This window comes from Drosophila melanogaster, chromosome 2L (assembly GCF_000001215.4).
Source record: "Drosophila melanogaster chromosome 2L".
In the NCBI taxonomy this organism is placed as follows: Eukaryota; Metazoa; Arthropoda; class Insecta; order Diptera; family Drosophilidae; genus Drosophila; species Drosophila melanogaster.
The window spans coordinates 297470-313355 of NT_033779.5; the positions used below are offsets into that span (position 1 = coordinate 297470).

Genomic DNA, 15886 nt, shown 5'->3' on the forward strand with positions numbered 1-15886 from the left:
GCGCCCAAGGGCTACAAGATGGGTAACTTACGGCTTAGCAGTCGTTCTCTAACGTTTTTCCAGGGCTGCCAAATTATTTAGAATATATTTTATATTTATACAAAGAATGATTTGCGCCAATCGCCTTTTAAATAAGAAATTTAAATGTTATTATAATGCAAAATCGCATATTTTCGGAAAAAAGCATAGACTGCAAATCTTTATTTTGAAAAAATATAATTTCGAATGAATTAAGTTGTGAAATTAAAATGATTAAAAGCAACAACCTGGCCAACCTTTTTGTAATTATAATGTGTGAAATATTTTGTATTCTTGGGCAGCCCTGTTTCCCGCGCTTACGTTATTATATCCAACCGATACGTAGTTTCGTCTTGCTCAACACTGCAAGCCGCCAGTGCTACAAAGGCCCTGCAGCTCACTCGCAGCAAGTGGCATGGCAACAACAGCGCTGTTCAACACCGCACGATTTCTACCCGAAAATAATGGTGTGCTGATATATTGTGATTAAACCCCAATTTCTGTCGTCCAAAAGCTCCGCACGGGAATGTTTTGATCCAGCTACAACTGAAACAATTGCACGCCAATTAAAAGAACCAATGAGTGGGTAAAACCACGAAAATAAGAATCAAAAGCGAACCATTTTTTTTTAAACAGTGTGTCGTAGTGTCCGTCTTATGCGTTTGTGTTGGTGCGTGTGTGCGTGCGGCTGCTAGTGTGAGTGTTCCGTCGAATCGCGAAATCGAGAATATAGAAAGATGTGCTCCATTCGCTGGTGGTGAGCTATAGCTATAGCGATATCGCGAACGGGGGGCGAGTAGTCCGCAGCCCGAAATCCAGATCCAGTTCCAGATCTATATCCATTGATTCTTTCGCCGCTGCAGCATCCGCAGCGCCAGAATTGCGACCCATTGAAAACCCCACAAGACCCACAAAAGTAAGTATTTGCGTTTCGGGGGCGCTTGGCAACAGGCCCGAGTGCGTTGAAGCGAGAGGTCGCTAGCGGGGTGCCTGGGGGCGGGAGCGAGAAGGCTAGATAGAGACCGGGACGCCAGCGATTACATGCCTCGTTTTTACACAGAGTTGTTGTTTTCGCTTCTGGTGGGGCGCAATATTTGGCCAATATTTATTAATGGATTGGGTCCCTCAAATAACGAAATAAAGGCTCATTGCCAAGACTTCGATTTCACTAGAGATTCTCCTTTTTCAGCTGTTTATGTTTCAAATTAGAGTTATTAAATGCCTCAATATAATGTCGTTTTAGGATTGGGACAATCAGATGAGATCACTTTATGTAGATACTCTTAACATTCTGGATAATTTATTAGCTTGAGGAACTGCAATCTATTCATTTGTTTTCATTTTCTAACAGGAATTGCGATTATTAACAGAAAAGGAAATTTTCAATGTAAACCCAATGTTATATTTGTTTTTACACTTGTAAACTAAAATTTAGTTTAAAAAATAGATAAAATTGCATACATATAAGATAGGGAATTTACATGAAATACTTTATCAATATTTTAAATAATTTTTTTAAATTTTAAATTAATTCTTATTGTGCAGTGCAACCCTCCCCGCTCCACTACTCGACGATGCGGCCACAGGCGCCCGGATCGCTGGTCGATCCCAACGAGGACGAGCTACGCATGGCCCCATGGTACTGGGGCCGGATATCGAGGGAGGAAGCCAAGAGCATCCTGCACGGAAAGCCGGACGGCAGCTTTTTGGTGCGGGACGCCCTCTCGATGAAGGGCGAGTACACTCTGACCCTGATGAAGGACGGATGCGAGAAGCTAATAAAGATATGCCACATGGATCGCAAGTACGGCTTTATCGAGACGGACCTGTTCAATTCGGTGGTGGAGATGATCAACTACTACAAGGAGAACTCTCTGAGCATGTACAACAAGACGCTGGACATAACACTGAGTAATCCGATTGTGCGAGCCCGCGAGGATGAGGAGTCGCAGCCGCACGGGGATCTTTGTCTGCTGAGCAACGAATTCATCAGGACCTGCCAGCTGCTTCAGAATCTTGAGCAAAATCTCGAGAATAAGCGCAACTCATTCAATGCGATTCGAGAGGAGCTGCAGGAGAAGAAGCTGCACCAGAGCGTATTCGGGAATACAGAGAAGATATTCCGCAATCAAATCAAGCTCAATGAATCCTTCATGAAGGCGCCAGCGGATGCCCCGTCCACGGAGGCAGGAGGAGCTGGAGATGGAGCTAACGCAGCCGCATCCGCAGCGGCCAATGCCAACGCTCGCCGGAGTCTGCAGGAGCACAAGCAGACACTCCTCAATCTGCTGGATGCTCTTCAGGCCAAGGGTCAAGTCCTTAACCACTACATGGAGAACAAGAAGAAGGAGGAGCTACTGCTCGAGCGACAGATCAACGCCCTGAAGCCGGAATTACAGATACTGCAGTTGCGCAAGGACAAGTACATTGAGTAAGTCCCGATTTGAAGTCCTTGCAACTACTTTTAGCTATCAATAGTAATGCAATATATAGTAATTAATATCTGGGAATGCTTTTCACTAGCCAGCTGTTTGATTGAAGTTTGGAGTTTTCAGCTAGGAAGGGTTGGAATTTAAAAGCCTTTCAACGGTTCTCGTTTGTTTCACATGCGGCTCAGTCGGCCGATCACTCATTCTGGCCGAGAGTCGGCAGCTTGTCTGACCGATATGATACCGATAATAATGGCATAACACTGTTAACGGCGACCACTTCCTCCCCCGCCCCGCTAACTCTTGAATTTTTCACGCCAGCGAGGCGTCTACGTGCCTTGCCATTCATTCCCTGGCCTGCGATTTTCTAGCCAAGCGAGCGAGCTTATTTTCGGAAAACCATTTCAGTTATTTGCTACTGCAAAGTGAAATGTAGTTCGCGAACATAAAAGCAGATAAATTCCCTGCTAAAGGGAAAACAATAACCCCCTCCGAACTGGAACGTTGGGATACCTCTTTGCCGCTTATCTTCTGAATAGGAGAGTCTTGGATTTTGTTATCCAAGTCGAAGTGTTTATCGGATCAATTTTTATTTGTATGCGCAGAAGTTCATATATATTTCTCCTTATCAAGGTCAGTGTATATGGCGGTAATTTTGAATTCCACCCAAACGTTGAGGAATTTCTTTTAAATATTAAGAAAACCACTTATCGAAAGATTCGTGGATATGCCTTCAGTTTTTCTGTGTGTTTGTGTATCCAGGTCACATTAAGGCTGAATTAACTAAATAAGCAGTTAATATACATGATTGTAAGCCGATCTCTATCCCAGCAAAAATATAAGTCGATTAGTGAGGAATACTAGTCCCTGAAATTTCGCCCAGGATTCAAGAATATTCTGCTTTGCAATATCAACTAAAGCCTTGAATTTGACTCGAGTTAACCAATGGGGGATGCTTCCCCTTTAATTGTAGTGATTATTCGTTTCTTTTGACCCATCTTCGCACTTCCCACAATCTGCGGCCGTTCGGTTGTAGGGCGAAAAACGAAAAGCAAAAGGTGACTTTCGCCTAGCAACAGGCCTTTATGCTTGGCGGGGTACGTCATCGTTGGATGAGCTTACTTGGTTTCTATGAGAATCACCCAGAGTGTTTCAGCACAAGTGACAGCTTGGGGAAGTGCCAACTGGTAGGAGGCAAGGAGGCCTCTAGATAAGGTTAGCACCTCGCTAAAGATAGCAACGCTTATCAGACGTACTTTTTTCAAGCTTCTTCCTTTCTATATACCACCTAATTGCGCCTGTGTATCTGTGTATTATTCAGGGCTGCTTTTTGCAATCTCAAGGTTTTTAGCTCTTGTGTCTTTAAATTTGCAGAGATTAGGCGACCACCGTCATAAGATAAAACACTCCGAGTGTCTTCCCCTTCCAATTTGAGCCCAAGCTCTGATTAGATAAAGGTCTTTCGCCGAGTGCCTTAAGTTCTTGTGCGTTGTCCTAACTTGATTCCATCGCTGCAGTGATCCATGATATCACCCTGCCGTGTGCTTATCGCGTCTCAGCAACTTAGTCACTTGGATAGTCAGGCAACAAAGAAGCCCCCCTTATGGCCCGATTGCCTGATCGCCCGATCGTGATGCGGAAACCCGCGAGTCTACACTTTCGTAGACCGAGCGGCGGCCAAAATACGCAGTCGTATTTGGTTATCAAGAGTTTCGTCGTCAGTTGAAATTGCATGGGGTTACTGAGCCATCAGTATCAGTATCAGTTCTAAATCGATGCCAGTCATTAGCAAAGGCTCAGGAGGCACCTACATAGATTCGATTTTATAATTTGGTGCAGATTAGCCACGCCTATAAAGTCACGTACACCAAAAGCATAAAATTGAGTTTCATATAATTGGGAAAATTCATATTACATATTCAACAGGTGTTGAGTTTGAACTGTCTTACTGTCAAAAGACTGTCACTTTCAATACTAGTTAATATCCCAAATGGGTTCAAATTATCGTGTATTGGTCGAGATTCGTTTGTAATGCCAAACACACTCGGAAATATTAAAATATTTTAGCACTTCTAATTTCTGATCCATTCTTCTTCCTTATACCTGTAGGCGCCTAAAAGGATTCAACCTCAAGGACGACGATCTGAAGATGATATTGCAGATGGGCTTCGACAAGTGGCAGCAACTTTATGAGACAGTCTCCAACCAGCCGCACAGCAACGAAGCTCTCTGGTTGCTAAAGGATGCCAAGAGAAGGAATGCGGAGGAGATGCTTAAGGGGGCGCCATCGGGCACCTTCCTGATTCGAGCGAGAGATGCGGGTCACTATGCTCTGTCCATTGCCTGCAAGAACATCGTGCAGCACTGCCTTATTTACGAGACGAGCACCGGCTTTGGATTTGCTGCCCCTTACAATATATATGCCACGCTGAAGAGTCTGGTGGAGCACTATGCCAACAATTCGCTGGAGGAGCATAACGACACGCTGACCACGACATTGCGCTGGCCTGTCTTGTACTGGAAGAACAACCCGCTGCAAGTTCAGATGATCCAATTGCAGGAGGAAATGGATCTGGAGTACGAGCAGGCAGCCACGTTGAGGCCGCCGCCAATGATGGGCAGCAGTGCGCCGATTCCCACGAGTCGGTCCCGTGAACATGACGTCGTAGATGGAACTGGAAGCCTCGAGGCGGAGGCGGCTCCGGCCTCCATTTCGCCCTCCAACTTCAGCACATCGCAGTAGGAGCCGCACATCAAATTGCCGCTAAACGAGCCCTCAACCTCAGGCTAGCTATCTATCTCTCTAATTCTAGCTTGCTCTAAAGCCCTAACTCTCTCTAACTCTAGATATAAACACGGCTGCGGTCCAAATAATAGCTTTGCAGGCTCTGTCAAAAGGCTTAAGCTGGATATGCCAGTATCATTAATTTATTAGAATGACTCGAAAGTCAGACAAAAAAGGTTTTTTGGTTCAAATTCTTTTCTTCGTAACATCAAGCTAGTAAAGCGGTTTTCGATTACCCTAACATGTATTCAGATTAGTAATTTAGTGTCCGAACTGCCAATATAATATTTTTATATGAAAAAGGCTCCTTGTCACAACGCTATTTCTTACGATATTGAGTAATGAGAGCCAAAGTAACACGCGTTACCTAGTGTTACAATAGCAATGCTATTATTTCGGCCATCGCCGATTGTGTACATCAGCATATATAGGCTATATATATATATATATATATATCTGTGCATGATTACTTTTTGTGTGTGATGGATGGCGCTGGCAGTTTAACTGCCCTCCGCTATCCCCTCAAGAATTAGACGGCTCCAGAAACAAAAGAAAAACAAAGGGAAAACGTTTTCGGTGATCAATGTTTAACAGCTTGCTAGAAGCTCTTTGTAGAAGAACGAAATTTTCTAATTGGAAAAGTAATCTTATTAACAATACGAGTAAGATTAATTTTATACAAACATATTTTTTTGTAATACTGCATTTCGCGTGATAATTGATAAGTCGAGCTATCTGTTGTTGCATCAACGCCCTATCCCGTATCCATTATAAATATTGTTATTACGCTGCGCGTTGTCTAAAGGGGCGGGGTAGGATCGTGAAGAAATTTTCTGCATTTCTTCAGCACATTTCGTCGTGTTCATGTAAATATTCTAAAAACGAAACAAAGAAGCACACGCTTGCAAAACGTTTGCGAAATCAGGTTAAGGTTTTGATAACCTAGCCGCAACAGCTTTGGGGCCCCACCCCTTGCTCTAATATTTGTTGTTATATTATAACTGATTTAAAGTAGTTTTAAGTGAAATCTACGTACGTTTACTCGATGTGATCAGTTGATTGTTGCTAACGTTAATTTTCCTTCAATTTTTTGTCATTTTTTTGTTCAAAAACAAAGCCTTAATTTTTAAAGAGATACAAACACACACACAACACATATACACTCAGTCGGAACAAAGAAAAATAAATGTACAAACGAAAAAATGAATTCAAGAGAACTTTACACGCAGATGCAAAAAAAAAAAAAACAAAACAGCAACAAGCAAAAACAAAGTGCAATCGAAAATGTAATAATTAAATTTTTAACATTTGTTAATTTATATACGCAATGAAAAAGGGAAAAACAAACAAAATGTTGCTCATACACAACAAACCGTTGCAATAGGGAAAAGCGCTGATTACTTTTTTATTTTACACATCTGATATTAAGCATATACTTGTACGAAATACTCTTTCCCAGCCAAATAATTATTCATCAGCTTTGTAAAAATTTGATTCATAAAAGCTTACATTTAGTAACCTATTGTTTTCGAGTATGTAATTATTGAACCCCTAACCGCGTTTTGGGAAAGAGTATTTGTTTGGCTTTTCCCTGTTCTACTGTGCCACCATTATATTATATCTCCAAAATCTTCGTAAGCGTGTTGAAAGAATGTTGACCTTTCTGTTTGCATTCTCCCTATTGAATTTGAGCGATCCACTTACTAGCACACACAAAAACTGTCGCGTCTTTAAGATATTCTTACATATATAAATTCGATGTATTCATTATACTGTATCTGCATACTTTACCTGTAATTCCTAATTTAACTTATTTAACTTGTAATTTGTGTGTTTCATTTTGCTTAAATTCTATGAGATTTTGGCGGATCTCGTACGTTGTAGTATTTATAAGTTTTAAATTTAGTTTGTAAAATGCGTTTCAAACAAAACAAACGAAACAAAGCGAAAACAATACAAAACAAAACAAATAAGAACTCAAAAACAAAAAAGTAGCAGTGGAAGATTGAATGTATTTCAAATATGATTGATTGATGTCAATAATGTTTGCTAACTGATAGATGATGACTTTTTGCCATACCTAAATGTTAAATGGAAATATTTGTGAATTTTTCTATCTTTGCTCCTCGTCTGCATTTTTGGCGCAGGCCGGAACAAGAAGAATTAAAAACGATAACAATGAACGGCGACGAAACTGAATGTAAAACGAATTGCAAATTTGTTGTATTTTTTTATATGAACATATATATATATATACATATATATATATAGATATTTAACCATACATACCTATAAAGTATGTATGCTCTAGAATGCTATATGTTGTAGATCGTAAGCTATATGTTGTAGATTCTTAAGCGCTAACAGCAACCACAACGGAAACAACAACAACAACCATTTTTTGTAGTAGTTTTTTAAAGAGACGAGAAGCGGAGATAACATTATATATATTTGTGTCTAAAAAGAATGTTCGTAAATAACACAATCAAGAAAAAACAAAATAAACCGAAATAAAACCAAATCTTCCAGAAGTTCACATATCCCAGCTCCCAGAATATTGACCGATTCTTAAGTCGCAGTGGAACTTTACCTCAGGTTTCCTGATTATTTCGCTTTGGGTTTCTGCTTTCAATGAACTCTCATCGACTTAAATCCGCTGAGCTGGGCGAAAAGCTATCGCAGAAAAAACAGATATCACGAGTCCGCCAAATTTGCGGTAGGAGACATGCACTTCATAAGTGACCGGTTTTCAATTCTGGAGGAATCGCTGTGGAGTGACCTAGATGAGGGTTTGTATCTAGCGTCTATGCTACAAATGCATTTTATTCTGCTTTAATTTAGTCGGTGTCAGTGTTTTGCTAACAATAATGAATAACAGTAACCCCTATCGTAGAAAGTTCGATAAATGTTGTTTATGTAAGTTTCATGGTTAATTTGATGTGCAGTGAATAAAAATTCATTTGAAAAGCGCGCTCAAATGTTAACTGTAGCTGGCAGCTTTTGAACAGTGCTAAACAGTGCTGCCAACTCTTGCTTCGAAATAGTAATGCGATGGTAACTATCAAAGTATTAATCATTAAATAAATCATAAAAAGCGTAGATAGCCATAATTCGAATGCATCTGCAAATATCCCTTTATATATTACTTACAAAATAGCATAGCTGACCGGGCAGAACAGCTGAAGTCACAGGCCCATTTGGTATTTTCGTCGTTGCAGTCTACGACCACGCTAATCAACAGATTTTCGGGCAGCGCTGCGGCAGTGGCAGCATTTTTTACTCGTCGTCGCGTTTTTTGGGCTTTCGGGTGTATTTTTTTGTTTTGAATTGTTGACACATCTCCGGGACGTTTCATCGTTTTGGATTGTAATTAGGCGTGCAAGTGGAAAAGATAATAAATCAAAGCCAATGTGCAGCGTGAGAGTAACGAAAAAAAAAACAAAACAATCGCAGCGTGAGACTTTGCTTTTTGTTGTCTTTGCTAAGTGATGCTGCAGCAACAATAGTAACCAAAGCATCAAGAACATCAATAAGAGCTCCCGCAAAAATTCGCCGAACCTAAACTTATTGCAAAACAACAAGAATTGTCGTAATACGGTTGTTTTTTCTGCATTATTACTTCATAACAGAGTGTCGCTCTCTCGCTCGCTCCGGAAAAGCTCCGCTTTTGGGGTTCTCTCTCGCTCAGGTAATCAAATGTGTTTAATTCTATTAACCTTTCAAATAAGGAACAAGAAAAGTTGCGTGAGTGTGCGTGCGCATCAAAAGCTAAGAACGCAAACAAATTATTGAATAACAACGCACTAAAAACGATGGCAGGTGCCCGCGCTCTTTCTCTCTCTTCGAATGAACGGATCGTCTCCAAGCTTTGAGATGCCGTAATCTCAGCTATTGACTCCCAGGGGGGTGGCGGGGTCAGCTCTGGGTGGCCGGCAGTGGGAGGAGGGCGGAGTGGTCCTAATCGATCGGGGGGAGTGATCTCATTGCATTGCCTCTGTGCTGAGCTAATCAGTGCATCTTATCAGTAGCTCGGGGGTTAGGCGGGGTTAGGAGAGACGCAGGTGCCTTGAGCGCAGGAGGGGCGGGTCAAAAGATCAAGAGATAAGCCCGGGAGCAGAGTTTGAAACTCTTTCGTTCTCTGCGGAGAATCGGCATAAATACTTGTTTAGAGTATAAAGGCACTTGCTTAACTATCGCATATTAAACTACATTTTATTTATTTATTTATTGTTGAATCACGTACTATGCATCCAATTGTCTCATGAATAACATTGTTGATTTACTACCATCCATGGCTTCAAACTGCATACGCAGTTGTATGGAATAATTTGACTCTGTTTCCTACCACAATACTTTCCCGGCTTGCCATATGCTCCATAATGTCGTTCTACCATAATGCTCTCATTATCTTGCCGTATATTTGCTGCCTCTTCCACTTCAATTGGCCCACTCCCCAAACTCCTCCCCGTCCGCCACTCACCCTCCAAGAATAACAACAACCAAAACAGAACAAGCAAAACATGTTGTAAATTATTTTTGTGTGCCGCACCCAGGCGCCATTAAAAAGCCGAAAGGAAATTTGGGAACTTGTGCTTGATGGGGAGGGTGGTAGGAGGGGTAGGGAGTGTGCGGTGAATACAAGTGTATAAAAGTGGCAGCACATATCGCACATAACTTTAATTACAATAACCACGCGTCATTGTGATGAGGGAGAGAGCGGGAAAGCAGTGGGGGCCAAACCCCTGGAAACCCCCCCCCCCTCTTGCTCATTCTTTTTTCAGCCACGCGTAGCTGAAAACATACCACCGCACCCCAACCCACCACCACCAATCGACAACCTTTCACCTGCCCACTCAGCGCAGAGCGCTCAACGCTCTATAAATAAATCTCATTAATAAATTAAACGTTTTAGCGCAGGAAATTCCTTCTCCAGCATCCACAACTTAACCCCAAACCAGAGCACCCTGCATTATTTTATAATTTCTTCTGGGGAGACGCTCGTGCTCGCAAACAGATCCGAAAAATAACCAGACTATACCCGATTCGATTCGATCCGATATGACGACGTCATCATGGCTTTATAAATAAATCAAGTGCGAATTTTTGAAAAGTTCTTCTCTGTTTGTTGCATTTGGCAAACACAGAGTCTGCCCGATATTTTTATTACGAATCAGTAGAATGTTCATTTCCCTTCGTTGCCAGTTTGCAATTGTTTTTCTTCGCTGGGTTGCTTGTCTTCCATTATTAAATTGCCTAAGGAAAGGTGAAACACCACCAGACTGATAAATAGACTCGATTATGGGGAATTATCATGAAAATACCATTATGTATGTTATTTGTTTTCAAATTCCCGGCCCTATGCAAATTCTGAAGTATGTAAGTGGAACATGAATAAAAAAATTACGGTCTTGCGGTTCGTTTATGATATGGGTCACACTGTACTGGTAAAGTTATCCATTATAAGTTGGTCTTTAATGTGGTTATCCGGAGGGGAATCCCCGTTCTGGAAAACTTCTTAGTTTTTCGTTATGATGTGCCTTAAAAGAGCTGCCGTGTTTATTGTGGCTTGGCTTTCCGAAAAGTTTAATTTAGTTACATTCGTCTGGGAACTCATGACCTTTGTAAACAAACAGACTGGCAGATAAAACACCTGTAAATCCCCACTTCAAAGCAGCACCACCACCCACAACAACAATGCCAGCAGCACCACCCACTCACAGTGGGCGCAACGTGAGGAAAGGCGGCGTGAGTTGGGACCGCTCGATTCCCACCGGATGTTAATGTTTTATTTGGATTTCAAATTTTCTGTTCGCTGTTTTTAATGCACGCTGATTTGTTTGGAAGAAAATAAACAATTTTGAAATTTATTTAGTTGGGGATCTAGGGATCGCTTGGTATGGAATGCCATGTGATCCCATGTGCGGCTGCTCTTTCGCATTTTATAGCCGAATAAATATGCAATGAGAATTGCTAGTTGCCATAAGTAGTTCGAGTTTATGACTGCTTGTCGATCCTATGGCCGAGCTCGTTCCCCACTGGGATGGGGGATGTTTGGTGACCCCGATGGGTGGTCGTGAGTCACGCCCGCAGCTTTCGTTCGGCACCCAATATTTGCATATCTTTTGTAGTCCACCTAGTGACCTTGGGGACGCCGAGCCGCAATCAATCAAGCGTACAAAACAGAGGGTGGAGGGGGAGGGGGAGCATCTTGCAACTGTCGCCGCTGTGGAGTCCCAATACACGGATACGGAGACGGAGACAGATACAGATACAGATGCAGAAGAATTTGTCTCACCTTGTCAATCACTTTTTGGAGGGCAAAAGCAGAAGTCGTGGAAAGGGTGGAAGGAAACTGAGGAGAACCACCAACGAAATATGTGGGTCAGGTCTTCAATGTTTTCCCGCATATTGGATGTCATCTTTCCCGCTGCCCCTCGGCGCTGACATATTTTCCGACTTTTTGGCCGATCTCTGATTTCCTATTTCGCGTTAATATTTTCGTATTTTCATACCCTATAGCATCCGTCAGTCGGGGGATATAGGTGTAGAATCTCTTTTAATTCGCAGACTACGTATGAATTTAATGATCTATTTTTTACATTTTTGTTATGTCACAAAAGGTTTTCCTACGCTTGGGCATAAAAAAGTTCTTACCTAACTAAGTCACAGGCATTGTGATGCATGAACAAAGTCGAAACATGGGCGGAACATCACGTTATGCGATGTAGAGCACTCGTTGAGCGAGGGTATTGGAACAGTCAGAACCCATATATCTGGGCTTCCTCTTCTCGACGGTTTTTGTTCCTCTATTTTTTTGTGGCACATGCGCGCGTTCCGAGACCGGACGATTTGACGCTGTACTCACGTACGGCGTATGTCGGGGCATTAAAATTAAATAAATATATATATATATTCCCGGCTGCAATGGGTAGCGGCAGACAAAACCAAAACTCAAATTCAAATTCAAATCGAGGCGAGGCGAGGCCCACTCAACAACGCCCAAATTGGCAATTTTAATTTGATTTTCTGGCCGTTTCAACCGCTGATTAGGCGATGCGATGTGACGGCGCTGTCCAAGTAAACATTCCGTTCCCCGAGTTCCACCGAAGGTTTTGCCAAACTATTCAGCAACTATTATCAATTCTGGTTCGCCAAGGGGGTTTGCGTTTGCCTGGCATTGTCGGTTCAAGCCTCATTGTTGCCGGACTGGCTTGTTTATTTGAAAATTATTCCCCGCTTGACATAACCCCACCCCTCGCACCTTGCAACCTCTAAAAGGAGGGTTCCCACAGGGGGGGGACCGTTCTCCCGTTATCAAAACATGAACATTTCGCCGCAAACGCTTTTCCCAAAACAAAAACAAAACCTGGCAACGCAGAGAGAAAGCTTCTCAAACAGAGAGAGGTTCTCAGGGAGAAACCGAGAAAATGCCAGAGAAGTGTGTAACATGGTAAAAGCTCGCGGCGAAATGTGCGAGACTGAGAAGCTTCAGCTCTCTCGTTTTTGCATTTCAGCAGCATTGAGATTTCCACATAGATTTTCCCAACAGACATTCGTCGTTCGCCGAAGCGTTCGGTCGTATTAGCGGAAGATTTTGGCCCGAAAACCCGCCCGAGATTTTCTCCGGAGGAACCCTCTCCGGGTCCCCAGAATCCGTATCCGTATCTGCAGCAGCCGAGTGCGTGTGTGTTTCTCCGTATCTGTGCGTTGTGACTAAGCCGACAGTTAAAAACTATAGCTAAACTAAAATAGGAGAGCGAATCCAATAAAAAATCCCATTACCACCGGAGAGGTTATCTTCGTTTGCCAGCGGGTGCAAAATCTGAAATTGAAATTTCGCTGCTTACGAAATACAAATTCCACTCAACGAAGTTTTCATCTGAAAGTCAAAAACTTTGGCACAGGTAACGCACCGAACAGAACCTTTTCACTCTGCGGATTTATCAGGGAGTTGAGTTTTGAGGGCGGAGGAAAACGATTCTCGAGTTCAGCACCGCACACACAAAATTAAATTAAAATACAATCTCATTCAGTTTATTTGTTCAGCATCGTTTTCTTTCACGGCTGCCTAATTGAAAATTGTGCTGAAAAATGCTGTTGCCCCCTTCTCCCCATCGTGCGTCTGCCGTTATAGGCAAACTGGTCGATTTCTATTCGAGCTACGCCAAATTATTTGTTGTGCCTCGCTTCCATTCTCGTTCCTTTTCAAGTTTAAATATTTCGCTTTTGATTTGGAAAACTTGAAAGATCTCTGTCGATAGCCAAGCTAGTGATCTGTCGCGGGGACGAAAGGCGTTTGTCAATGATTTTGCGGCGCTGCCGCTGTTGCCTTGCCATTGCCAGTTGTACTTGAACTCGTACCGAGCGCGTGGCGTGGCGTGGCGCGTATCTCGAAATCTTTGAGATACTGCTGGCTTGGAAATCCGAGAACGGGGCAGATAACGCTTCACTGGGTGGCTCGTGAATCACGCAAAGCCAGCTTTTGATTTGAGATCTCCCAACGATACGTGGCCTTTAGGACATTAAATACGTTTGGAAAACTAAAAAAAACCAAACCAGTTATTGCAATGGGTATTGGCCAGTCAGAGGTGGATATAGGTTCTTCACAGTTTTATGTTATAAGTAAGAAATACCATACCATAGTGTAACCTAAAAGGTATAACATTCATCTATACTGAAAAAGTCAATTTTATTAGCAATTAGCAACCATTCAATTTTGGAGCGCCTCGTCGCCCAATTGAAAGGGGAATCGTTGGAGAACCCCGATTCGAGCTTGTTATCAGGTTATGGCCAATCTGTGCGATGAATTCGAAGCGGGAAGCTGCAAAAAGCTAATGAGTAGCGCATCAGATATCACATCAGCTCCTGGTGCCAATTAGCGAAACGCTTTAAGTTGCCAGCTCTCTGTGTCTTCGCCTTCTTGCTATTCCGCTTCCATTTTGCAGCATCCACTTGTGTGTTCAGTTAGGTCCTGTTTCAGTTGCCACTCGAGGCATTTATCAAGTTGAGGCATCAGCTGCACCACTGATATGCAATTATCCCACTTGATTGCTGCACCACGCCCCTTTGTCTCCCTCGGCCTCCATTTCAAAGGCAGCTAGTTTCAATCATTCAAACACAATTAAGGCATTAAAGGACACAAGCGCCAGAAAGGACAATTAGTCTGCGTGGGTGAGTGTTTGGCTAATTATGCTGACATGGCCATGCCTCTGCTCCTGCTTCACTTCCACTCGGTTTTCCATTTTCCATTCTATCTTCATTCTCTACCCGCCTCATCCGATTCACCACTTGAGGCTGCTCATTAATTATTTAGCAGCCGCCAACGCGAGAATACAAAACTGAATAAAAGTCGCGCATACGCAACGTAGGTCACTGGGAAAATTAAACAACTATCGTACGTATGGACGTACACTGGAAAAAGGTTGTTTGCATACTGGCAAGACCTCGATTGTCAAAATAGTTCTGTATCCCTTTCTTCTGAAAAACGCATATAGTGGTTTTAAGGATATGTAAAGTATGGAACTTTTTTGAATATGCAAACCTAATACAAAAAGGTGAATAAATGATTTCCCTAGTCCTATAAATGTACGTAGTATTGCTCTAGGTGTATACAGTGTATACATTTCCATTTGAGTCCAGGCTTGTGTATCTTAAAACGAACCTGTTGTTAAATCCATGTAACTTAACCTGACCAACAATGTTGGAGCGCGACTTTCTCGCTGTGTGGCACCCATTTGGTTGCTCCTGGTGATAGACCATTGCACAGCGATCTATCATTATAATGAAGCGTCAAATCTAATACGTCGGACAATCCGGTCGACATGGGTGGGGGTGTGGTGTGTGTGGGGGGTTCCTACTCCTGCTCTCTCTCTGCTTCTGCTGATACTGCTCTGTCCCCAGACTGATAACGTTGACAAACTAGATAAAAGGGCGATAAAAATGGAAAAGAGAAGCAGACATATACGGAAGTGTTAAATTTAAAACAATAGACTAAGTGAAAACGTTACTCAGAAATTAAGTATTCGTTCTTATGCGATAAGCTCACCCGGATTCTAATTGTATTTCGTTTATCGAATTTACTTACTTTCAGCATCAACATTTCTCTTCAAATAGATAAAGTGTTACGCTAATCGTTGTGTTTTGAGAGTGCTTGTTGGAAAGAGTATCACAAATTCGTTTTATGCTATACCGAATTTTAATTCTTGGCGTACAAACAAAATAGAACTAAATTTGTGCGCGCAAACGTGTTTCGGGTGTGTTAGAATATATTGGAGTTTGTTTGCGGTGACACTGAAACGCGGTTTTAATTAATAATTATCATTTTCTGTCACAAATTCATTTTGTTTGCGGTGGCTTTATGTAAAATCCCACCTTCCCGCTTCTGTCGCCTATTCTTGATTATGCATGACCACAGTTGACGTGGAAAGCTGTCGTAAATTGACTGACCAACCTTGCCGCAATCAAAGCGATGGTTTGACATTAAAGTTATAGACCCGCAGAAAAGAGAAGAAGGATACATATCGAATAATTGAAGTGCCTAACAAACAAATTACCAGCCGAATGCACATAACTTAAGCAATTAATGTGTTTATTTTGGTTATCCGACGCGCAGATAGTCGAGCAATTAGCTGTAATCGGAATCCGTGGCAGTGGC

At 42.3% G+C, this 15886-nt stretch overlaps 2 protein-coding genes and 1 long non-coding RNA gene across 12 annotated transcripts in view; 2 read left to right on the forward strand and 1 right to left on the reverse strand.

Annotated features, from left to right (window-relative positions):
- Positions 1-410: 410 nt before the first annotated feature.
- Positions 411-7764, forward strand: Pi3K21B. 4 transcript variants are annotated; one of them, NM_001272888.1, is made up of 3 exons: positions 411-934; positions 1564-2449; positions 4557-7764. In NM_001272888.1, exons 2-3 carry the CDS (start codon positions 1593-1595, stop codon positions 5188-5190), a joined length of 1491 nt encoding a protein of 496 aa, NP_001259817.1. In that variant the 5' UTR covers positions 411-934; positions 1564-1592; the 3' UTR covers positions 5191-7764. The 4 variants fall into 4 exon arrangements, with proteins under 4 accessions (NP_001259817.1, NP_477270.2, NP_001259816.1 ...); NM_057922.4 differs by having other exon boundaries at positions 4557-6465; NM_001272887.1 differs by lacking the exons at positions 411-934; positions 1564-2449 and adding an exon at positions 4237-4475.
- Positions 7765-8465: 701 nt separating this feature from the next.
- Positions 8466-15886, forward strand: part of Plc21C (Phospholipase C at 21C) — a 49632-nt gene continuing 42211 nt past the window's right edge. For 3 of the 6 annotated variants that reach the window (NM_205884.3, NM_057504.5, NM_001272889.1), the window contains 1 exon segment: positions 8466-8920. The gene's annotated coding sequence lies outside the window, so the exon portion shown is untranslated. 6 annotated transcript variants of the gene reach the window in all.
- Positions 11068-11879, reverse strand: lncRNA:CR43719 (long non-coding RNA:CR43719). Of its 2 annotated transcripts, NR_073679.1 has the most exons (2): positions 11528-11879; positions 11068-11373 (listed from the first exon to the last, which is right to left on the reverse strand). It is a non-coding gene; the product is annotated as a long non-coding RNA:CR43719 (long non-coding RNA). The 2 variants fall into 2 exon arrangements; NR_124000.1 differs by having other exon boundaries at positions 11068-11879.

What these genes read in the sequence shown, in the direction of transcription:
- Pi3K21B (NM_001272888.1), top strand. Translation starts at nt 1,593, where the DNA reads ATGCGGCCACAGGCGCCCGGATCGCTGGTCGATCCCAACGAGGACGAG. An exon ending in CGCAAGGACAAGTACATTGA is followed by an intron (nt 2,450 to 4,556) that starts GTAAGTCCCGAT and finishes TTATACCTGTAG; the next exon opens with GCGCCTAAAAGGATTCAACC.